Here is a 24828-nt window from a genome sequence, read left to right as displayed (position 1 = left end):
GCGAGCTGCCTAGTGACGCGAGCCGACCAGAAGAGCAAATGCCTTCTATGCTCGCTTCGAGGCAAGCAACACTGACTCAAGCATGAGAACACCAGCTGTTCCGGACAACTGTTTGATCACATTCTCTGTAGCCGATGTGAGTAAGCCCTTTAAACAGGTTAACATTCACAACACCACAGGGCCAGATGGATTGCCAGGACACGTACTCAGAGCATGTGCTGACCAGCTGGCAAGTATCTTCACTGACATTTTCGACCTCTCCCTGACCCAGTCTGTAATACCTACATGTTTCAAGCAGACCACCATAGTCCCTGTGCCCATGAACGCCAAGGTAACCTGCCTAAATGACTACCGCCCCGTAGCACTCACGTCTGTAGCCATGAAGTGCTTTGAAAGGCTGGTAATGGCTCACATCAACACCATCATCCCAGAAACCCTGGACCCACTCCAATTTGCATACCGCCCCAACAGATCCACAGATGACGCAATCTCTATTGCGCTCCACATTGCCCTTTCCCACCTGGACAAAAGGAACACCTACGTGAGAATACTGTTCATTGACTACAGCTCAGCGTTCAACACCATAGTGCCATCCAAGCTCATCACTAAGCTAAGGACCCTGGGACTAAACACCTCCCTCTGCAACTGGATCCTGGACTTCCTGACGGGCCGCCCCCAGGTGGTAAGGGTAGGCAATAACACATATGCCACGCTGACCCTCAACACAGGGGGCCCTCAGGGGTGAGTGCTTAGTCCCATCCTGTACTCCTTGTTCACCCACGACTGCGTGGCCACGCATGACTCCAACACCATCAAGTTTGCAGATGACACAACGGTGGTAGGCCTGATCACCGACGACAATGAAGCAGCCACCCAAGCCACAGACTGTTCTCTGCTACCGCAATGCAAGTAGTACCGGAGCGCCAAGTCTAGCACCAAAAGGCTCCTTAACAGCTTCTACCCCAAAGCCATAAGACTGCTCAACAGTTAATCAAATGGCTACCCGGACTATTTGCATTGAGCCACTTATTTTATTCATTTTTTTGCTTTGACTCTTTTGCACAGGCTTGATGTACACCCACACATACGTCACTGACACTCCAACACACACACACACACACGTATGCATATTGACGCCCCACACATCTCTGTTTATTAATACAACAGTCGTGACCTTACCGTGAAATGCAGAGTAAAAAAACAAAACAAAAATGTTTGTTTGCTAAATAGACTAAAGGAAAAATAGTAACACAATAACGGGTACGGGTTAGTCGAGGTAATTGTACATGTATAGTCACCCCTGCACATTGACATGGTACTGGTACCTCTTGTGTATATAGCCTGGTTATTCTTATTTTATTGTGTTAGTTTTTCCTTTTGTCTATTTAGCAAACAACATTTCTTATTATTATAACCAACAATGCAGAGTCATTTTTTTAAGGGCTCATAAGTAAGCAAGGTCTACACCTGTTGTATTCGGCGCATGTGACAAATAAACATTTATTTGAAATAAAATTTTAACCAGTTCCCAAGCTTTTAAAAGAACGGTTCTGTTCCGGAACAGTATAGATCAAATTATTTTGTTATTTTATGGTTTTCGGAACCAGTTCCAACCCCTGTAGCTTACAATGGTGTTCTCTCCAAAAAATTTCTTATTTTGATGGAAAGATAATGTGTGTGTGTGTGTGTGTGTGTGTGTATATGTATATATATATATATATATATATATATATATATATATATATATATATATATATATATATATATATATATATATATATATATATATATATATAACATTTGCATAATTGATTTAGGCCTAGATTATCACATTTACTTCATTGATTTCTTAGGATGAGAAATCATTGAGTCTCCTCCAAGGTACAGGAGACAGACTAGAGCAGTGGTATTCAAACTTTTTCACCCATTTTTTCCCAGCCAGAATTTCTGGGGACCCCATTTAATTCTTTATTTTTTTACTAGAATTTCTCCCGACCTTACCCCACCCAAAATCTAATGACACAACCCTAAAATCAGTAAATTTAGATTTTTACATCAACAAATAACCTTATAAATGAAAAGAAACCAATAAATACATTTACTGATTTTTTTTATTATCTTTCTCATTCCCATACAATAATCAGTACTCCTAAAATTATAATTAAATACAGTTATTGGTGACCCCACTGCAGTTCTCCAGGATCAGAGAGAGAGAGAGAGAGTACTGAATGACACGTTTCTCCAAAACTTTCTTGAAAAGACTTTGAGGTATGTTTGCTCCCGTTTGGAAGGTGTGGCTTGAAGCAATGAGTGATGTATTTAAAGGGCAGTGGCCATGCGGACCATGCTGACAGTGTTCACCAACCCCTAACAATTTTTCAACTGCTCGTTGAGTACAGCACCGTTTCCGTTCAATTGAACGTTCCAGAAAGTAAAAAAAGTACTGAACGCAGCCCTGCTTAGGGTCAGAGGTAAATGTATTAGTGCAAACCGTAGCGCAACATTTGTAGACAGAAATCAAAGCTCTTAACATTGTGAGCAACCATTTAAAAAAGTGTTTTATTAAAAAGGCCTAAAAACAAGTGTTTCTTATTGGACAAGTTCAGGTAGGTCCCTCCAAGTTTCAGCCCATTTGCCTCAGTTTGGTTACTAGTGAATACACCCCTGCTTTTAACTTTCTCTTTAGGCCCAGCAGTCTCTGTATGTCCGGCTGCCAATATATATTATACACATATATATTATCAGGGCATTACTAAAACAATGAAGGACCATAACATTTACAGTGATAAGACTGTTTAATGTGTGCCTAAATTGTATGGGCCATTCCTATCCCTTCAGCAGCATATTAAGACAGCTTTTGCTTTGCTATGGCTGATTTGCTGATGAGTAGTTTTCACTTCTGTGTTTGTGCAATGCTGCTCAATACTTCCTTCAGGTCTCTGCAAGATGATTATCTCAGTTGCTTCTCTCTTTTCCTTTAAGCAGAGGGTGACATTAGGAGCTATCATGGCCGTTTCATTTCAGTGCTCCCTGAGTGTTTGATTGCACTTGTTGATCACTTCCAGTTAAAAAAATAAAAACAGTTAGTGGTATCTCCATAGGGTGTCTCTTTTCTGACCGGTTAACAGCTGATTTAGACCCATAAGAAAGATTAAATTATCAGTCGTCAGATAATCACACATTATTCATATCACAGCTTATGTCACATTAAGTTAAGGAAATGCATAGTTTCCTTGATTCACAACTTAAGTTAATCAGACAACTTCAGTCAGGTAGCCATGAACTAATCCTTTGAACGGGTTAGGCAACTCCAGTGTGTATACTTCAGCAGCAAAGGTAGATAAGACGGAAGTAGGGCCTTGTAATACAAAAAGGGAGTAATGTATAATACAAAAAGGGAGTAATGTAGAGCTCTACGGGTCTTCAGCTAAGTCCAGCCAACCGTTTGATACAGGATGCAGTCATGAGTATCGAAACTGTCACCTGTAACAAAGTGAAGGGCACTATGGTAGATGGCATCCAAAGGTTTAAGAGTAGTAGCAGCTGCACTTTGATAGAATGTGTCACCATAATCAAGAACAGATAAAAAGGTTAGGGTTAAAAAGGTTGACAGAATAATCTGCTTCCTACTGCTTAGAGAAAGGCATGATCTGTTTCTGTAGAAAAAGCCAACTTTAAATCTTAGCTTCTTAACCAGCTCATCTACGTTTCTTTTAAACGTCAAATCCATGTAAATCCAAATACCTAAGTATTTATATGCAGGAACACATTCGATTGGAGAACCATGAGTGAACATGTAGTTCATCTGAAAAATTATTACAAAAGTTTGTATTTCCGTTTTACCTGTATTAAGCACAAGTTTTAAATCAGCAAGGGATTCCTGCATAGCTATAAAATCTGACTGTAGTTTTGACACAGCCAAATCAACAGTTGCGGCAATAGCATACATAATAGTATCAGATTGAGCAATGGTGTTTATATAAATAGTGAAGAGAATAGGTCCCAAAATTGACCCTGTGGTACACCTTGTACTTCAAGAAATTCAGACTTCACCCCATCAATCACGATGGCCTGACTTCTGTCACTAAGATAATCATGAAACCATGAACAGGCGTCAGAGCTCAGGCCTATCGAGGACAACTTATTCAATAAAATAGCATGATCAACAGTATCAAAAGCTTTTGACACGTCCACAAACAAGGCAGCACATTTCATTTCAGTGTCTGACAAGATCAGCATTGACAAGATCATTAACAACTAAAGTGGCTGCTGTAATAGTTTTATGCCCAGGCCTAAACCCTGATTGGTTTACATTCAAAATAAATTTCTCAACTAAAGAGCAAAGTTGTACATTTACAAAGGATTCAATAATCTTAGTTAGACAAGGAAGCCTTGAAATGGGGCAATAATTATTACGATCACTACTATCCCCGCCCTTATCGAGTGGCAGCACGAGCTGATTTCCATATTTTTTACTTTACATACGTTTGGAATATTTCCTGATAATAATGTTAAATAAAAAATGTGGGTTATTGAGCCAACAACGATGGGCGCTGCGCAGGTTAGTATTATGGATTAACTACAATGTTGTTGATCCATCCTCAGTATTCTCCTATCACAGCTATAAAACTCTGTAACTGTTTTTTAAAGTCACCATTGGCCTCATGGTGAAATCCCTGAGCGGTTTCCTTCCTCTCCGGCAACTCAGTTAGGAAGGATGCCTGTATCTTTGTAGTGACTGGGTGTATTGATACACCATCCAAAGTGTAATTAATAACTTCACCATGCTCAAAGGGATATTCAATATCTGATTTTTTTTTTATTACTTTGTTACCCATCTACCAATAGGTGCCCTTCTTTGCGAGGTATTGAAAAAACTCCCTGCTCTTTGTGGTTGAATCTGTATTTGAAATCCACTGCTCGACTGTGTGGGGCACAGAGATGAGGCAGTCATTCATGCCTCCTGTAGCTCAATTGGTAGAGCATGGCGCTTGCAATGCCAGGGTTGTGGGTTCGATTCCCACAGGGGGCCAGTATGAAAAATTTATGCACTCACTAACTGTAAGTCGCTCTGGATAAGAGCGTCTGCTAAAATGACTAAAATGTAAATGTAATTCAAAAATCATGTTAAACACTATTATTGCAAATTTTCAGTCCATGCAAGTTATTATGACTTGTTCAGCACATTTGTACTCCTGAAATTATTGATTTAGGCTTGACACGACATAAAGAGGTTGAATGCTTATTGACTCAAGACATTTCAGCTTTTCATTTTTTATGAATTTGTAAAGATTTCCAAAAACATAATTCCAATTTGACATTATGGGATATTGTCAGTGACCCCCCCAAAAATCTCAATTTAATCTATTTTAAATTCAGGCTATAACAACAACAACAATGTGGAAAAAGTCAAGGGGTGTGAATACTTTCTGAAGGCACTGTATATGGCTAGGGTCAGGTATTCTTTATTCTAACCCCACCATCTGACCTGAATAGGAAGAGCTCTGGGTTCATTAACAGCTCACCAGATCAGGGCCCAAAGTTGTTCCTGGTCAGGTCACATGGTCAGGGAAAATCCCAGGGTCTGTCTATGTTGAGCATTAAACAGTAGCGATTTTTATCATGCAGAAACCCATCGGGTGGTCCTGAGTTTCATCAGCTGTTTTGCCGGAGGCGTCTTCCTGGCTGCCTGTCTGTTGGACATCATCCCAGACTACCTGTCAGACATCAATGCTGAGCTGGCCGCACGGAGGGTGGACGTAAGTGTCTTCTGTCTGTCAGCAACATCACAAAGTGTCATTGATGCCTGGCCACACTCATTTTACATTTTAGTCATTTAGCAGACGCTCTTATCCAGAGCGACTTACAGTTAGTGAGTGCATAATTTTTGTTATTTCTTTCATACTGGCCCCCCGTGGGAAATGAACCCACAACCCTGGCGTTGCAAGCGCCATGCTCTACCAACTGAGCTACACGGGGCCAGTATGAACACGGGGCCAGCTACTCCCATCCCCTTTGTAAAATGTCAAAAAGCTATATGACTATCCATGACACAAACCAATGTATTAAGGGATAGTTACAATAGATACAATATAACTAAATTATAACTGTTGTATCTGTAAAACAGTGTTCCCACATGGGGAAATGTGCTAGTTAGTGCAGAAGTTATTATAATTAATCCACAGGTTCATTACCTGGTGATGCGTTAAGGACTACTTACTTATGATCTACACTGCTCAAAAAAATAAAGGGAACACTTAAACAACACAATGTAACTCCAAGTCAATCACACTTCTGTGAAATCAAACTGTCCACTTAGGAAGCAACACTGATTGACAATACATTTCACATGCTGTTGTGCAAATGGAATAGACAACAGGTGGAAATTATAGGCAATTAGCAAGACACCCCCAATAAAGGAGTGGTTTTGCAGGTGGTGACCACAGACCACTTCTCAGTTCCTATGCTTCCTGGCTGATGTTTTGGTCACTTTTGAATGCTGGCGGTGCTTTCACTCTAGTGGTAGCATGAGACGGAGTCTACAACCCACACAAGTGGCTCAGGTAGTGCAGCTCATCCAGGATGGCACATCAATGCGAGCTGTGGCAAGAAGGTTTGCTGTGTCTGTCAGCGTAGTGTCCAGAGCATGGAGGCGCTACCAGGAGACAGGCCAGTACATCAGGAGACGTGGAGGAGGCCGTAGGAGGGCAACAACCCAGCAGCAGGACTGCTACCTCCGCCTTTGTGCAAGGAGGAGCAGGAGGAGCACTGCCAGAGCCATGCAAAATGACCTCCAGCAGGCCACAAATGTGCATGTGTCTGCTCAAACGGTCAGAAACAGACTCCATGAGGGTGGTATGAGGGCCCGACGTCCACAGGTGGGGGTTGTGCTTACAGCCCAACACCGTGCAGGACGTTTGGCATTTGCCAGAGAACACCAAGATTGGCAAATTCGCCACTGGCGCCCTGTGCTCTTCACAGATGAAAGCAGGTTCACACTGAGCACGTGACAGACGTGACAGAGTCTGGAGACGCCGTGGAGAACGTTCTGCTGCCTGCAACATCTTCCAGCATGACCGGTTTGGCGGTGGGTCAGTCCATGTGCTCGCCAGAGGTAGCCTGACTGCCATTAGGTACCGAGATGAGATCCTCAGACCCCTTGTGAGACCATATGCTGGTGCGGTTGGCCCTGGGTTCCTCCTAATGCAAGACAATGCTAGACCTCATGTGGCTGGAGTGTGTCAGCAGTTCCTGCAAGAGGAAGGCATTGATGCTATGGACTGGCCCGCCCGTTCACAAGACCTGAATCCAATTGAGCACATCTGGGACATCATGTCTCGCTCCATCCACCAACGCCACGTTGCACCACAGACTGTCCAGGAGTTGGCGGATGCTTTAGTCCTGGTCTGGGAGGAGATCCCTCAGGAGACCATCCGCCACCTCATCAGGAGCATGCCCAGGCGTTGTAGGGAGGTCATACAGGCACGTAGAGGCCACACACACTACTGAGCCTCATTTTGACTTGTTTTAAGGACATTAAATCAAAGTTGGATCAGCCTGTAGTGTGGTTTTCCACTTTAATTTTGAGGGTGACTCCAAATCCAGACCTCCATGGGTTGATAAATTTGATTTCCATTGATAATTTTTGTGTGATTTTGTTGTCAGCACATTCAACTATGTAAAGAAAAAAGTATTTAATAAGATTATTTCATTTATTCAGATCTAGGATGTGTTATTTTAGTGTTCCCTTTATTTTTTTGAGCAATGTATATTCCTAATCCTTGGCGTTTATTTAAACAGAACTCCTACTTTGGTTGTTTTCACCTCCGTATCTCAAACAGACCAGCTTCCCCCTCCCAGAGTTCGTCATGGCTGCAGGCTTCTTCACTGTGCTCATCATGGAGAGGATCGTTCTGAACTGCAGACAAGATGCCATGCAAGGATCAGACCAGGAGAGAGCACCTCTGATGCAGGCCAAAGGGCACGGCCATGGGCACGGGCAGGGGAGAGCCTCGTCCACCGACCTGGAGGGTAGTGCCCACCACGTCCACATGGACCTCCAGGCCCACTCCTCCTTTCGCTCGTTCATGCTCTTTTTCTCGCTCTCCCTCCATTCTGTGTTCGAGGGCCTGGCCATCGGGCTGCAGACCACAGACTCAAAGGTAGGTGCTGGAGAGCGAGCTGTACTTAAATTGCTCAATAGGTCCATTTGTTTTAGCTCGCCCGGGGCACATATTAGACCTTTCCGTTGGTCCTAAAAGTGAAATATCTGCCCACCTGTGGTACTGGGTCAGCTAAAACAAATGCACCAATACATTTCAAATACATGCCAATACTTTCCAAGTGTATTTTCAAATACATTCCAATAATATTCAACTACTTCTTTCTTCAAATGAAAATACAATTTGTATTATTTATACTGAACAGAAATATAAACGCAACATGCAACAATTTCAAAGATTTTACAGTTCATATAAGGAATTCAGTCAATTTGAAATAAATTAATAAAGCCCTAATCTATGGATTTCACATGACTGGGAATACAGATATGCATCTGTTGGTCACACATGCCTTAAAAAAGATAGGGGCATGGATCAGAAAACCAGTCAGTATCTGGTGTGACCACCATTTGCCTCATGCAGCGCGACATCTCCTTTGCATAGAGTTGATCAGGCTGTTGATTGTGGCCTGTGGAATGTTGTCCCTCTCCTCTTCAATGGCTGTGCGAAGTTGCTGGATATTGGCGGGAACTGGAACACACTGTCGTACATGTCGATCCAGAGCATCCCACACATGCTCAATGGGTGACATGTCTGGTGACTATGCAGGCCATGGAAGAACTGGGACATTTTCAGCTTCCAGGAATTGTGTACAGATCCTTGCAACATGGGGCTGTGCATTATCATGCTGAAACTTGAGGTGATGGCGGCGTGTAATGGCACGACAATTGGCTTCAGGATCTAGTCACGGTATGTATCGTTGTGCATTCAAATTGCCATCGATTAAATGCAATTGTGTTCGTTGTGCGTAGCTTATGCCTGCCCATACCATAACCCCACCGCCACCCTGGGGCAGTCTGTTTACAACGTTGACATCAGCAAACCGCTCGCCCACACAACGCCATACAAGTGGTCTGCGGTTGTGAGGCCAGTTGGACGTACTGTCAAATTCTGCTCTGGTGGACATTCCTGCAGTCAGCATGCCAATTGCATGCTCCCTCAAAACTTGATACATCTGTGGCATTGTGTTGTGTGACAAAACTGCACCTTTTAGAGTGGCCTTTTATTGTCCCCAGCACAAGGTGCACCTGTGTAATGATCATGCTGTTTAATCAGCTTCTTGATATGCCACACCTGTCAGGTTGATGGGTTATCTTGGCAAAGGAGAAATGCTCACTAACAGGGATGTAAACAAATTTGTGCACAACATTTGAGAGAAATAATATTTTCTGCATATCGAACATTTCTGTGATCTTTTATTTCACCTCATGAAACATAGGACCAACACTTTACATATTGCGTTTATATTTTTGTTCATTGTATATCTAATTTATCTTGTTTGCTTGTAAATGTCCACACTCACTGAAAATGACATTCGGTAGCTACTAGGTATGCTTGTTTAACTTTATGAGCTGGATGTGCCTGTCTTTCCTATTAGTTATGTTAGTTTGTGATTTCACTATTAGTTTGTGCAAATTTAGTTAGCATTCTGGTAGTAGAGGCCCAATGGGCTTTTCTTGCATTTAGCACCCCTTGTGGGCTATACCGGTAATACCGTAAATCACGGGATGTGAGAAGGACGGTATGATGTTATGAAAATCTGGATACCACCTAATTAGCTAATATCAGGCCAGGGTGACCGCTAAAGCACATTTATTGCTTTTGTAGTCTAATAAAAACTGAATGATTCTGAACACTCCCAAGTCCCAACTTCGGCAAACAAGTTTCAAATTCTTGCTGACGTTTCTAGCCACAAGCATAAACTAGCTAGCTGGAGAGCATAAACTAGCTAGCAACATACATCATACATTTTGGGCACCAGGTGTGTCCGTATAGCCACAGATTATCCATTATATTGACCAGATACTCAAGTGGCCGCTCTAGCAATGAAAATACTTGTCTTCAAAGATGGAAGGCAGTTGGAGGAGGCAAGATCAGGTGGGACCATTCTAGCCAATGACAGGGCGTGTGAACAACAGGCACAACTCCAATATAACGTTTTTCTCAAAGATGCCAGTATGTCACGTGTCCTACTTATATCAGTGCACTCGTAACAACCTAAGCATTACAAAACTTATATTAGATCAAATAAGCCTCACAATTTTGTTGACCAAAAACTCCTTGCTTGGTGGTTGAAAAACGCCATCTGCTGGAGAAAATTGATTTTGGGCCTCACAATTTGCCTCTTCCTCTCTAGTATAGCCTCTCCCGAAGTTGGGCCGTGTAAACCGGATGCAACCCGGATATTGGCAGTAGAATGGCCTTACTGAAGAGCTCAGTGACTTTCAACAAGGCACCGTCATAGGATGCAGTCAGTTCGTCAAATTTCTGCCCTACTAGAGCTGCCCCAGTGAACTGTAAGTGCTGTTATTGTGAAGTTGAAACGTCTAGGAGCAACAACGACTCAGCCACAAAGTAGTAGGCCACACAAGTTCAGAGAACGAGACCGCCGTGTGCTGAAGTGCGTAGCATGTAAAAATCGTCTGTCCTCGATTGCAACACTCACTACTGAGTTCCAAACTGCTTCTGGAAGCAACGTTAGCACAAGAACTGTTCGTCGGGAGCTTCATGAAATGGGTTTTCATGGCCGAGCAGCCACACACAAGCCTAAGATCACCATGCGCAATGCCAAGCGTCGGCTGGAGTGGTGTAAATCTTGCCGCCAAATCTGAGTTTGGCAGATGCCAGGGGAACGCTACCTGCCCCAATGCATAGTATTAACTGTAAAGTTTGGTGGAGGAGGAATAATGGTCTGGGGCTGTTTTTCATGGTTCAGGCTTGGCCCCTTAGTTCCAGTGAAGGGAAATCTTAACACTACAGCATACAATGACATTCTAGATGATTCTGTGCTTCCAACTTTGTGGCAACAGTTTGGGAAAGGCCCTTTCCTGTTTCAGCATGACAATGCCCCCGTACAAAAAGCGAGGTCCATACAGAAATGGTTTGTCGAGGTCGGTGTGGAATAACTTGACTGGCCTGCACAGAGCCCTGACCTCAACCCCATCGAACACCTTTGGGAATGAATTGGAACGCCGACTGCGAGCCAGGCCTAATCGCCCAACATAACTGCCCGACCTCACTAATGTTATTGTGGCTGAATGGAAGCAAGTCCCTGCAACAATGTTCCAACATCTAGTGGAAAGCCTTCCCAGAAGAGTGGAGGCTGTTATAGCTGCAAAGGTGGGACCAACTCCATATTAATGCCCATGATTTTGTAATGAGATGTCCACATACTTTTGGTCATGTAGTGTGTCTGTCTAGTTATCTGTTTAGCTATTACAGCACATTTATGTTTTCGTCCAAAAAAAACGTTCCATCGATACAGGGCTGGCTTACCGAACGGGCACGCAGGCCATGTGTCCTGGGGCCCCGACCTCCAGGGGGCCCCCCAACTCCCCCTGGAGGTCGGGTGGGTGCCCCAGATAACAAAATGTGTAGAATTGCAGGAAATTAGCTTTAAAACTGCAACATTTTCTCTCAGCCTCATGGCATACTGTGAACAAAAGCATAAGATGAGCTATAAAAACAGCAAAAGCAGCTACTCTTCCTGGGGTCCAAACACATTAAGCCATTTACATTACATATAAAACAAGAGATAAAACAGTACAACATATTACATTATTACACCCCTACATATCTGCAATACGAAATGTATAATACCACCATACAACAATGTGCCTGTGTGTAGAGTGCGTGTGCTAGTGTTTGTGTGCGTATGCGTGTCTGTACCTTTGTGTGTGTCTCTTCACAGTCCCCACTGTTCTAAAATGTGTATTTTTATCTGTTTTTTTAAAATCTGATTCTACTGCTTGCATCAGTTACATGATGTGGAATAGAGTTTCATGTAGTCATGGCTCTATGTAGTACTGTGTGCCTCCCATAGTCTGTTCTGGACTTGGGGATTGTGAAGAGACCTCTGGTGGCATGTCTTGTGGGGTATGCATGGGTGTCCGAGCTGTGTGCTGGTAGTTTAAACAGACAGCTCGGTGCATTCAGCTTGTCAACACTTCTTACAAAAACAAGTAGTGATGAAATCAATCTCCTCCAATTTGAGCCATGAGAGATTGACATGCATATCATTAATGTTAGAGCCCTGTGTACATTTTAAGGTTTATCTTAGCCTCATGACAAAATGTATAGAATGGCATTATAAATCTGCAAATGCTTCTCTCTGCATCATGGCAAAATGTGTTGAAATGCAGGAAGTTTGTTTTGAGGTTGGTGCCCCGGGCCCCCAAATGCAGAAGTCCGGCCCTGCATCGACACAGCAAATTAGCCCATACACATTTTTGAACGATTCATATTATTTTTTTGACGAAACAAACGATTAACTTCGCCATTGTATTTGTTGGGATTTTGTTCAATCGCGGTGAATCTAATAATGTGAATAAAAATACAAATGTGTGAACCGCGAACAGTAATGTTAGGAAAAAATATTAGATGTAGCCTTTCTTCTGGATTATATGGCTGCAAAACCTTTTGTAGATACTTCCAGTTTATTTGGGCATCCAATGTATGGGACATTGCTACTCAATAGATGATAGTCAGCCTGCAAAGTAAACACTTCTAAAGTAGCGAAGATAAATATGACTAAACTAGAAAAGGTACATTTCTTGAACATTTGTGGACTTGCTTCAGCTGAAGATTTGTAGGCTACCATAGCCATTTGATCTTTTGATCTATTGAATGACCAAATTATTTTATAAAGGCATAGAACGTATTTGGTTGTAATGTTGCAATGTTTTACAAGGGTGGTCAACCATCCTCCAGAAGAACTACTGGGTGTGCAGGCTTTTGTTCCAGTCCTCCTCTAACAAACCACATTTTAGAAATGAGCTGCTCAACCGGACCTTTGTCAACAAACAGCATAACAGAAATATGATGGTAAGTTTTCGAACTACCGGCAGTTTCTTTGAGAAGATAGTGCCTTCGGAAAGTATTCAGACCCCTTGACTTTTTCCACATTTTGTTACGTTACAGCCTTATTCTAAAATTGATTAAATACGACAAAGCGAAGACAGGTTTGTAGAAATCTTTACAAATGTATTAAAATCTTAAAACAGAAATGCTGTATTTACCTAAGTATTCATACCCTTTGCTATGAGACCCGAAATTGAGCTCAGGTGCATCCTATTTCCATTGATCATCGTTGAGATGTTTCTACAACTTGATTGGTGTCCACCTGTGGTAAATTCAATTGATTGGACATGATTTGGAGAGGCACACACCTGTCTATATAAGGTCCCACAGGTGACAGTGCATGTCAGAGCAAAAACCAAGCCATGAGGTCGAAGGAATTGTCCGTGGAGCTCCGAGACAGGATTGTGTCAAGGCACAGATCTGGGGAAGGGTACAATAAAATGTCTGCAGCATTGAAGGTCCCCAAGAACACAGTGGCCTCCATCATTCTTAAATGGAAGACGTTTGGACCCACCAAGACTCTTCCTAGAGCTGGCCACCCGGTCAAACTGAGCAATCGGGGTAGAAAGGCCTTGGTCAGGGAGGTGAACAACAACCCCGATGGTCACTCTGACAGAGCTCTAGAGTTCCTCTGTGGAGATGGGAGAACCTTCCAGAAGGACAGCCATCTCTGCAGCACTCCACTAATCAGGCCTTTATGGTAGAGTGGCCAGACAGAAGCCACTCCTCTGTAAAAGGCACATGACAACCCACTTGGAGATTGCCAAAAGGCACCTAAAGACTCTCAGACCATGAGGTCTGATGAATCCAAGATTAAACTCTTTGGCCTGAATGCCAAGCATCACATCTGGAGGATACCTGGCACCATCCCTACGGTGAAGCATGGTGGTGGCAGCATCATGCTGTGGGGATGTTTTTCAGCGGCAGGGACTGGGAAACTAGTCAGAATCGAGGCAAAGATGAACGGAGTAAAGTACAGAGAGATCCTTGATGAAAACCTACTCCAGAGCCCTCAGGGCCTCAGACAGGGGCGAAGGTTCACCTTCCAACAGGACAACGACCCTAAGCACACAGCCAAGACGACGCAGGAGTGGCTTCGGGACAAGTCTCTGAACGTCCTTGAGTGGCCCAGCCAGAACCCGGACTTGAACCCGATCGAACATCTCTGGAGAGACCTGAAAATAACTGTGCAGCAACACTCCCCATCCAACCTGATAGAGCTTGAGAGGATCTGCAGAGAAAAATGGGAGAAACTCCCCAAATGAAGGTGTGCCAAGCATGTAGCATCACACCCAAGAAGACTCGATGCTGTAATTGCTGCCAAAGGTGCTTCAACAAAGTACTGAGTAAAGGGTCTGAATACTTATGTAAATGTGATATTTCAATTTTTTATTTGTAATATTTATTTGTAATATCTCCCGAGTGGCGCAGTGGTCTAAGGCACTGCATCGCAGTGCTAGCTGTGCCACTAGAGATCCTGGTTCGAATCGTCTAGGGTAGGGGAGGGAATGTCCGGTAGGGAGGTAGCTCAGTTGTTAGAGCATGGCGTTTGCAATGCCAGGGTTGTGGGTTCGATTCCCACGGGGGGCCAGTATATATATATATATATATATATATATATATATATATATATATATATATATATATATATATATATATATATATATATATATATTTTTTTTTTTTTTAAATAAAAAAACAAAACATGTATGCACTAACTGTAAGTCGCTCTGGATAAGAGCGTCTGCTAAATGATGTAAATGTAATAAATTAGCAAAAATATCCACAATTTTTTTGTTTTTGCTTTGTCATTATGGGGTATTGTGTGTCGATTGAGGAAAATAAACAATTTAATCAATTTTAGAATAAGGCTGTAATGTAACAATGTGGAAAAAGTCAAGGGGTCTGAATACTTTCCAAAGGCACTCTGCGCATTTGAATAAATACACCCATTTCACTTTTGCATGTAAAAAAACGAATGACCACTGCTGCACATGCTGCCACTGTTTCGAACAGATTAGATTATACTATTTAGAAAGAGCAGCAAGCTGACGATCGAACGAGTGCACCATGGAGAACACAACAAGCATGCAGATGCAATAAGTGAAAATACATTATCTAAATACCGGTAGTTTCTTTTGAAGATATATAAAGTGATCTGTGCATTTGAACAACCTCATAAATACACCTATTTCATGCTTTGAGGTCCCTAGGGCAATTCAGACAGCTGACAGAGGATTTTTATAATGAAGAATGTTTTAATTGACTGTTTTGTATCTTAATGTGTATATTGTCTATATATTTATGTTGATCTATACTTGTATGTGCCTGTTTTTGAATTGTGCAGGGCTCATTTGTAAAAGAGACTTTAGTCTCAACATGACTCCGCTGTTGAAATTAAAGGTAAACAATAATAAAAACTAGAGATGTCTAAAATGTCACAAAGCATGATACGCTAGCCAGTTAACTTTCATTCTGAAATAACTTCATATTTACGAGTTATTCAGATATAGGTTTAGATAGACTTTTAGGATGTTCACCCATAAAATGATTAAACCATTAAAGGTTTATTCAAATACGTCCAATAAAAACAAATAGTCCAAACCCCATGTCTACCCCGATTTACTCTGAGAATTTAGCATGTTTGGAGTGAATGGAATGTAAAGTGGTCACTGCTCAATACAACTCTGTGACACTGTTCTGCGGCAGAACAGCGCAAACTTCGAACGGCAACTGACAAGCTAACTAGTGGCTGTAGGTTCGTCAGTGAAAAACATGGGCTTTTTCTAAATGAAATCTGCTGAATACAAAACGAAATAGGGACTAAGTGTGTGTGTGTGTGTGTGTGTGTGTGTGTGTGTGTGTGTGTGTGTGTGTGTGTGTACGTACAGTGGGGGGAAAAAAGTATTTAGTCAGCCACCAATTGTGCAAGTTCTCCCACTTAAAAAGATGAGAGAGGCCTGTAATTTTCATCATAGGTACACGTCAACTATGACAGACAAAATGAGAAAAAATTATCCAGAAAATCACATTGTAGGATTTTTAATGAATTTATTTGCAAATTATGGTGGAAAATAAGTATTTGGTCAATAACAAAAGTTTCTCAATACTTTGTTATATACCCTTTGTTGGCAATGACACAGGTCAAACGTTTTCTGTAAGTCTTCACAAGGTTTTCACACACTGTTGCTGGTATTTTGGCCCATTCCTCCATGCAGATCTCTAGAGCAGTGATGTTTTGGGGCTGTCACTGGGCAACACAGACTTTCAACTCCCTCCAAAGATTTTCTATGGGGTTGAGATCTGGAGACTGGCCAGGCCACTCCAGGACCTTGAAATGCTTCTTACGAAGCCACTCCTTCGTTGCCCGGGCGGTGTGTTTGGGATCATTGTCATGCTGAAAGACCCAGCCACGTTTCATCTTCAATGCCCTTGCTGATGGAAGGAGGTTTTCACTCAAAATCTCACGATACATGGCCCCATTAATTCTTTCCTTTACACGGATCAGTCGTCCTGGTCCCTTTGCAGAAAAACAGCCCCAAAGCATGATGTTTCCACCCCCATGCTTCACAGTAGGTATGGTGTTCTTTGGATGCAACTCAGCATTCTTTGTCCTCCAAACACGACGAGTTGAGTTTTTACCAAAAAGTTCTATTTTGGTTTCATCTGACCATATGACATTCTCCCAATCCTCTTCTGGATCATCCAAATGCACTCTAGCTAACTTCAGACGGGCCTGGACATGTACTGGCTTAAGCAGGGGGACACGTCTGGCACTGCAGGATTTGAGTCCCTGGCGGCGTAGTGTGTTACTGATGGTAGGCTTTGTTACTTTGGTCCCAGCTCTCTGCAGGTCATTCACTAGGTCCCCCTGTGTGGTTCTGGGATTTTTGCTCACCGTTCTTGTGATCATTTTGACCCCACGGGGTGAGATCTTGCGAGGAGCCCCAGATCGAGGGAGATTATCAGTGGTCTTGTATGTCTTCCATTTCCTAATAATTGCTCCCACAGTTGATGTCTTCAAACCAAGCTGCTTACCTATTGCAGATTCAGTCTTCCCAGCCTGGTGCAGGTCTACAATTTTGTTTCTGGTGTCCTTTGACAGCTCTTTGGTCTTGGCCATAGTGGAGTTTGGAGTTTGACTGTTTGAGGTTGTGGACAGGTGTCTTTTATACTGATAACAAGTTCAAACAGGTGCCATTAATACAGGTAACGAGTGGAGGACAGAGGAGCCTCTTAAAGAAGAAGTTACAGGTCTGTGAGAGCCAGAAATCTTGCTTGTTTGTAGGTGACCAAATACTTATTTTCCACCATAATTTGCAAATAAATTCATTAAAAATCCTACAATGTGATTTTCTGGATTTTTTCTGTGTAAAGGAAATAATGAATGGGGCCATGTATCGTGAGATTTTGAGTGAAAACCTCCTTCCATCAGCAAGGGCATTGAAGATGAAACGTGGCTGGGTCTTTCAGCATGACAATGATCCCAAACACACCGCCCGGGCAACGAAGGAGTGGCTTCGTAAGAAGCATTTCAAGGTCCTGGAGTGGCCTAGCCAGTCTCCAGATCTCAACCCCATAGAAAATCTTTGGAGGGAGTTGAAAGTCTGTATTGCCCAGCGACAGCCCCAAAACATCACTGCTCTAGAGGAGATCTGCATGGAGGAATGGGCCAAAATACCAGCAACAGTGTGTGAAAACCTTGTGAAGACTTACAGAAAATGTTTGACCTGTGTCATTGCCAACAAAGGGTATATAACAAAGTATTGAGAAACTTTTGTTATTGAACAAATACTTATTTTCCACCATCATTTGCAAATAAATTCATAAAAAATCCTACAATGTGATTTTCTGTTTTTTTTCCTTCTCATTTGTCTGTCATAGTTGACGTGTACCTATGATGAAAAGTACAGGCCTCTCTCATCTTTTTAAGTGGGAGAACTTGCACAATTGGTGGCTGACTAAATACTTTTTTTCCCCACTGTATGTATGTGTGTGTGTGTGTGTGTGTGTGTGTGTATTAGCAAAGCTAACAGACTGAATTTCAATTTCCACCCTCCGCGAAGACAATCTGTTCCTGTTTTCATTGTGTATTTCTGAGGCTTTCCCTTTAAATCACCGTTGATTGGCAATATAGCCAATGAAAGCCAAGGATCTGAAGATAAAAATGACAAGGGTATCAAGTTGATTTTGATTTGTCCAACCTGCGGCAACACCTCCAAATGGTACCACCTCCCTACGCCAAATATGGAAGATACAACCAAGAGCGGCGCGTTCTAAACTAGCAACGGTCACAGCAAATTAACGTTCTTATTTCATCAGCACTGTCAAGTACAAGTATATTAAGGTTATAATATTGTAGAGAAGAATCTAATGATTAAGTATGTGCTGTATAATGACATGGGGCAAATAACTTAATTTCGTAGCACCCTTTTGAGTTGGCCCATTTTTCTCTAAATTCTACAAACTATAGACTTGAAATTGAAATGGGAGCTAATTAGCTAGCAAGCTACCAGCTAGCTGCTTATCAAAGGTAGATAACTGGTTTATTTGACCAAGACATCTACCAAACTATTTCCTAATATTTCTCAAAATTACTGTAGCTGGCTAATTAATTTTATCATGCTTTGTGATTTGAAGGTCTCAGAAATCAATAATGAAGAAAGATCAGGATGGCTTCCAGAGTATGAGATGTTTTATTGACAAAGACAAGCAGAGACATAACAGGCATCGAAGCAGAAAGACCTGACAGGGCGCACAGGCGAAAACTCTAGTACAGATGTCAAGTACATTTTCTCAAAGCCTTACTTCCTTGTTCATCTCTGTTTTATACCTGGTTTTGCGTCATAATGTGCCTTGCAGTAATTGGTCACAGTAATCAAATTCAACATATCACAACAGCTTGAGTGTAGAGTTTTTCAATAAACCGGTAGACCCTATTTGGCTAAGCTTCCAGGTGACGAACTTAATCATTATATCAGTATTGTGGACATGAGACTACAGATACAAGTAGCAAATTTGGGGCTGGAGTGTACAACAAGGCCTTCTCTCTCTCTCTCTCTTGACCTTGGGGGGAAACCCTCCTTATCTTAGACTCAATGGATTCTTAAAAATATTTAATACGTTTCAGAAACCACCTGCAGGATGACCCCATATTCTATGAGAAAGTATTTTGTTTTTTATATGCCCGTTGGACATCACTGCCCACTTGAGATTACAAACTAAACACACATAGGCATGTTTTAGATATGTTGAGAATGACAAATCATTATGATGTATTGCTATGTGTCTATTGCAAATCACTATGAACCTGCCTCTGTCTAAACCTTCATTACATTCAATGGCAGCAGGAGCACCTATGACCTCCTTGGCCCAACAGTGATACACCCGGTTTTATGCTGTTTTAGTGCGCACAACATGTCGCCCTGTCACCTACAGTAGAACATGATAAACACCATGGGGGAAACAATCAAATTGGCCAGTCACAGTCATGCTTTTTTGTCCTACCAGATCCGCGATCAGAAAGTTCTAGCTAGTGTATCCCTCTGTCCTTCGACTGTCCTACAATTTTGCTTTTTGCTTCAGCACCATCTGTATCTGATAGAGCAGATCTAGTCTCATGTGTGGAAGTAAGCCGTCTGGTGCGAGAGACTCATTGGGAGGGAGACTAGAGCCAGAAAGGAAGAGGTGAAGCGACCAATGCGTTTCTATGGGATTATTTTGGACCTAAGCTTGTCGCCTGCCTTCCCGCCTTTGGGACAACAATTCCCATTGTTAGGGCGGAGACATGAGCATCTCGTCATTGTATGTACTGCTAGAGCATACCCAGAAGTTCTGACTGAGCGCACATTTGAGCTCCCCCAGGACAGTCCATTTACTTTGTGCTGTTAATTTATGCTATTTACTTTTAATCCGTCTGTCTGCATATTTCAAGACATGGCATATGGGGGTGTAGTGAGATAGCCAATGGGCTGGACAATTCTCTTCTCATCACCCGTCTTGACAAAAACGTATACTAAAAATGTGGAAATTAATCAATCCGTCATCATTAACACAATGGAAGAATATAAATAATTTATTTAAATGGCATGGTCGACCGAGGAAAAACAAATTGGTACAATTTAAGGCCAAGTGGCAAACAATAATGCAGGCACTAGGGATGGGGGTGTGAACATGCGGGTCTGGGCAGATGAGATGTAGTCATTGTTTGTGTGTGTGTCTGTAAGTTGTTATTTGTATGTATAAGTTTGTATCTGGAGTAAAAAAAACAATCACAAGTGTGGCCCCGCCCCTAACACCCTAATGGGCCACTGGAAAACAGCCCTAATGTTCGAAACAAACATCATTATGTTGTCATCCAGAATCACATTTATTTATTTTCCAAGCTATAGCTAACAATATTTTACATGCAGTAGGTTTTTAAAGGACCAAAGAGTTTGGTCTGCTTCATGTTTTAATTTTTGCCATGGAAAACATATTGCTATCCTCACAGCCCTACTCATAATGGGCCCAATTCCGATTTAGGAAATTACGCCTTTCCTATGTATTTCTCAGTAGTTAGTATTCAGACTTACCTTGTGCAGGTGCGTACGGGGTTTGCAGGTGTGGTTCCCTTGCACGTGCTGAACAAATGTAATTAAACTGCTGAAAACCCTCCTACTTACTGGCCAACATATTTTCTCGTGGAGTTTTCATTCAATAGGGTTTTCAGTACATTTATCTTAAGCTATCCCTTTAAATACGATGTACCTTTTTTAGTTAGAATTTTGTCCACAGACTCACTCAATTCTTTTTTATAGAGAATTGGTTCAGAATATTATGGATCATGAAAGAAAGCTTTCTAATAAGCATATTTGTCTCAGTTTCAGCACCAATTGGTCAATAAAATAAATACTCTGATCTTGTAGATTATTTAGGGTTAGGAAAGTATTTATAAATCATAAACTGGTAAAGAGAGCCTTTATGCACGAAAGAAAGAACTGTGTTTTGATTCATTCTGAAAATTGCCACATTCAGTTCTTCAACCATGGTAATGTTGGAAGATTAGTGTACATATAATTATAATAGGGAGAATAGTGTAAGCTATACCCTCGTCTATTGCCTACACTAACCATGAAACTGTGACTATACAGCCAAGTATTGCGCCATGCGTCGGGATCAAACTGAGCTCCGCTCCATAACGATTTAATTAGCCTACATGTATTTTTTTTTTAAATAAATATTATCAACTGTTACTAATGATCCTCAGCAACAACCACATGGCCGTGATGCTGTTGACAGAGGAAGCAAATGTAGGTAAACAAAACGATGTTATTAAATGGAATGATAATGTAGGCTGTACCAACTGAAGGGAACTAAAAGTAAATTGGCAGTTCAATATGTGTGGTTGTTAGGCCTACTGACGGTCGATTCTGATTGTGGCTAATATTTAACATGATAGAAATAGGAAACAGAGAAAGTCGGGGTAGCCTATAATTAATACATTCGAGAGTGCCCATCCCTGCAAGTTAAAAGGCTGTACAATTTAAATTCTGCATAATGGCACAGCATTTCATAAACAATACTGTGGGAAAGTTTATATGCTTCAGTTTGCTGCCATATGATTGGTTTCACATTTGTCTCCAGCGATTTATAAGGTAAAATATATCTAAAACAAGTGTCATTTATATTTAGAATTCCCTTATCCAAACGAGTTACTCATTTACCTAGCTTTTATCAATAGCTCTTTCCAAGTTGTAAATTACAGTGCAGGGAGAATGGTGTTATTTCTATCGGGGGAAAAAATAAAGTAGATGTTTCTAACCCCTGCTTTTCATGTGATGTGCTCTTGGACTTTATCTAAACGTACAGTTCTCCTTTGCACTGTATTGTCCTTTGTTGGTATTCAGGGAAGTCTCTTTCCATCACAAAAGCATAGTGAAAGTTATTGCTGTGCTTAGAAAGAGAAAGCCCTAGGACAACTCTTTCCAATCACCCGTAGTGTCAGGAGGTTTAGAGTTCCTTGTTCATTTATGCAATGTAGAGAGGCAGAGGGAAGCGAGACACATACATGATTTCCATGCACTTTCTCTCACATCCTCAGTATAACATCACTCACACAGCATGCACCATGTCAATGGAATCTAATGCAAGAGATATTTTACTAAGTCAATACACTATAAAGACATGCAAGTTTCTGACAAAACAGATGGCCTGGGTTGTGAACTTAATTTGATATTAGACTACTTTTGAGGTCTGAAAACATCTGAATACTTTAAACTTTGCAGTATAATGTCGTTTTTAAACTGCTTTCTCTGGTTGATCAAATACCCTTATCTGGCTTGAAGTGACAGAGCTATTTAGGCTAACCTGTTTATAGACTTTTCAAAGAATTATAAATGACGTGTAATTTATACAGCAGTCATTTATACAGCTTGTGTTTATTATACAGCTTTCTTCATCTTATTGCGATGAAGAAAGAGAAAGGAAGTAGGAGAGGAATTTAACCTCATTTGATCTCGTTTTCTCTCCATCCTATCCAGGTATTAGAGATCTGCATCGCCATTGTGGTCCACAAGAGCATCATCGTGTTCAGCCTATCGGTGAAGCTGGTGCAGAGCGCGGTCCCGCCCATGTGGGTTGCGGCCTACGTGGGCGTCTTCGCCATGATGTCTCCGCTGGGCATCGCAGTGGGCATCGGGGTTATCGAGGCCCAGCTAGCGGCAGGCGTTTTGATCCAGGCCATCCTGGAGGGGCTGGCGGCCGGGACCTTTATTTACATCACCTTCATGGAGATCCTGCCTCACGAGCTGAACTCCCCGGAGAACCAGCTGCTCAAGGTGTTCTTCATCCTGCTGGGCTTCAGCGTTATGGCGGGCCTCACCTTCCTGGGCTGAGAGGATGTCACCCACTGGAGCAACTGACCTAGCAGGAATATGGGTGTGGCTCATATGAATCATGGGACTTGATGTTGTGTACTAGGGTCGCCATAAGGAGAGGTGTCTCAGGGAGACGGCCAACATAAAACCGGTCCCGTTTTACTGCAGGGTTGGTGCAGGGGAGATTACAGTGCCCATGTCTGGCTGTGCCCATGTGCCACTTTTATTTAAGGGTCACAGCTGTTCTTACTCTGTATTTTTTGTTTTTAAGGGTGTGATACTCATTGGTATTTTTTATCCTGCTTTTAGCATAGATTTTAATTTCACAGCCAAGGATGGTAAGACAGTCTTTCATTTAAGAACTTTTAATGATTTCAAATCGATTATATTTAGTTAGATACTTCTTTTTAATTTGATTGTTTTAGCACTGGGAAAATAATAAGCACACAGAATGTATTGGTTGTTTATCCTGTGGTATACATACCAGTGGTTGGTTATCTTTCTTTTAAAGTATCTATTTTTTAACAATCGCTGTTTGTAACCTTTTGCACATAACTGAAGATCACTGAAAAAAGAGCTGTTGGAACTGACATCATGATTGCCTGGTCTCTTTGGCAATTGATGGGTGGCAAGGAGTGGAATGTTAGCTAAAAAGACTGGTACCCAGACTAACATGATATCTCTTAATAGTCAAATTAATCCGTCGCATCAATATCTCATTATGTATACAGGGTCAAATGTAAATTGCATCATGTTTACCCTTTTGGATGTGTGCCCAATGTGAGCACTATTTTGGAGCCTCCACAGTTAAGTTGAAGTATTAAATGCTTTATCGCCATTGTGGAACAAATTGTTTTCACCTTGAGAACGATACTATGCCTTACAAATTAATAAAGAAGATGTTTTATTGTCACACAGCGGATAGGTGCAGTGAAATGTGTTTTACAGGGTCAGCCATAGTAGTACGGTGCCCCTGGAGCAAATTAGGGTTAAGTGCCTTGCTCAAGGGCACATTGACAGATTTTTCACCTTGTCGGCTAATATGCAAAGACAAAACATTGTGATTAACACAGTGTTGTCTGTAAAATCAACAGAAGTGTTAAATGTACCTAAGTATATCAATGTTAAATGTCTACCATTTATTATTTTACATGTGAGATACTTGAATGATTTGTATGGAGAGATACTTCTTGTCCTTCAGCGTTAAAACACCATCTTGGTATAAGTAATGTTTTCCCAGAGTTTTTACCTCATGTCATCACTTTGTGTGGAGGCATCATTCATTTCGTAATCGACATGATGCAATTGAGAGAGTGTATTGTCAGTGCCACATCACGAGTTTGATACAGAGCAATAGTCCGGTTGCTTTTTGGAGAACAATATATTTAGAGAGATTAAGAAGTTCAAGCACGTGTTTTCCTGACTCGGTTCGTCATTGTGTTGATAGTTTCCCTACCCCAGCCATGAGTCATGTTTCTGTTGTTAACAAGGCTTCAAGTTTATAACAACACTATCTCAAGTGGCCCTGAGCTTCCTCTTACTGCTCCATTCTCCTCTCTGACACTGTTGCAGTAAAATAATGATTAAACAAGTTGGCTATGATTTGTTTAAAGTGTGTGTCTATTGTGTATGCTTTTGGAATATGCTCCCATCACGATTACTAAGAGAAGCATGATGGGTTTTTATTTTTAGGAGGAGGGTAGGCTGGAGGGGTTGAGATTCAGTGATGTTCAGCCTGTGACTTGTCCTGAAATAACTGGGGATGGTCTGACTAAGGCTGCGTTTACACAGGCTGCCCAAATCTAATATTTTGCCCAATTATACAGTGCATT

The 24828-nt window shown here is 41.7% G+C and overlaps 1 protein-coding gene across 1 annotated transcript in view; it reads left to right on the top strand.

Moving 5' to 3' along the window:
• LOC311127841 (zinc transporter ZIP1-like) overlaps window positions 1-24598 on the top strand; it is a 29077-nt gene extending 4479 nt beyond the window's left edge. The window contains exons 2-4 of the mRNA XM_084159721.1: window positions 5629-5759; window positions 7842-8162; window positions 22661-24598. Coding sequence (XP_084015847.1) covers window positions 5629-5759; window positions 7842-8162; window positions 22661-23014 — 806 coding nt within the window. The 3' untranslated portion in view covers window positions 23015-24598. The remainder of the gene's footprint in view (window positions 1-5628; window positions 5760-7841; window positions 8163-22660) is intronic.
• The last annotated feature ends 230 nt before the right edge of the window (window positions 24599-24828 follow it).

The sequence above is a fragment of the Coregonus lavaretus genome (assembly GCF_964263955.1).
Source record: "Coregonus lavaretus genome assembly, chromosome: 4".
NCBI classification, from domain to species: Eukaryota; Metazoa; Chordata; class Actinopteri; order Salmoniformes; family Salmonidae; genus Coregonus; species Coregonus lavaretus.
This window is presented reverse-complemented; position numbering and strand designations above follow the sequence as displayed.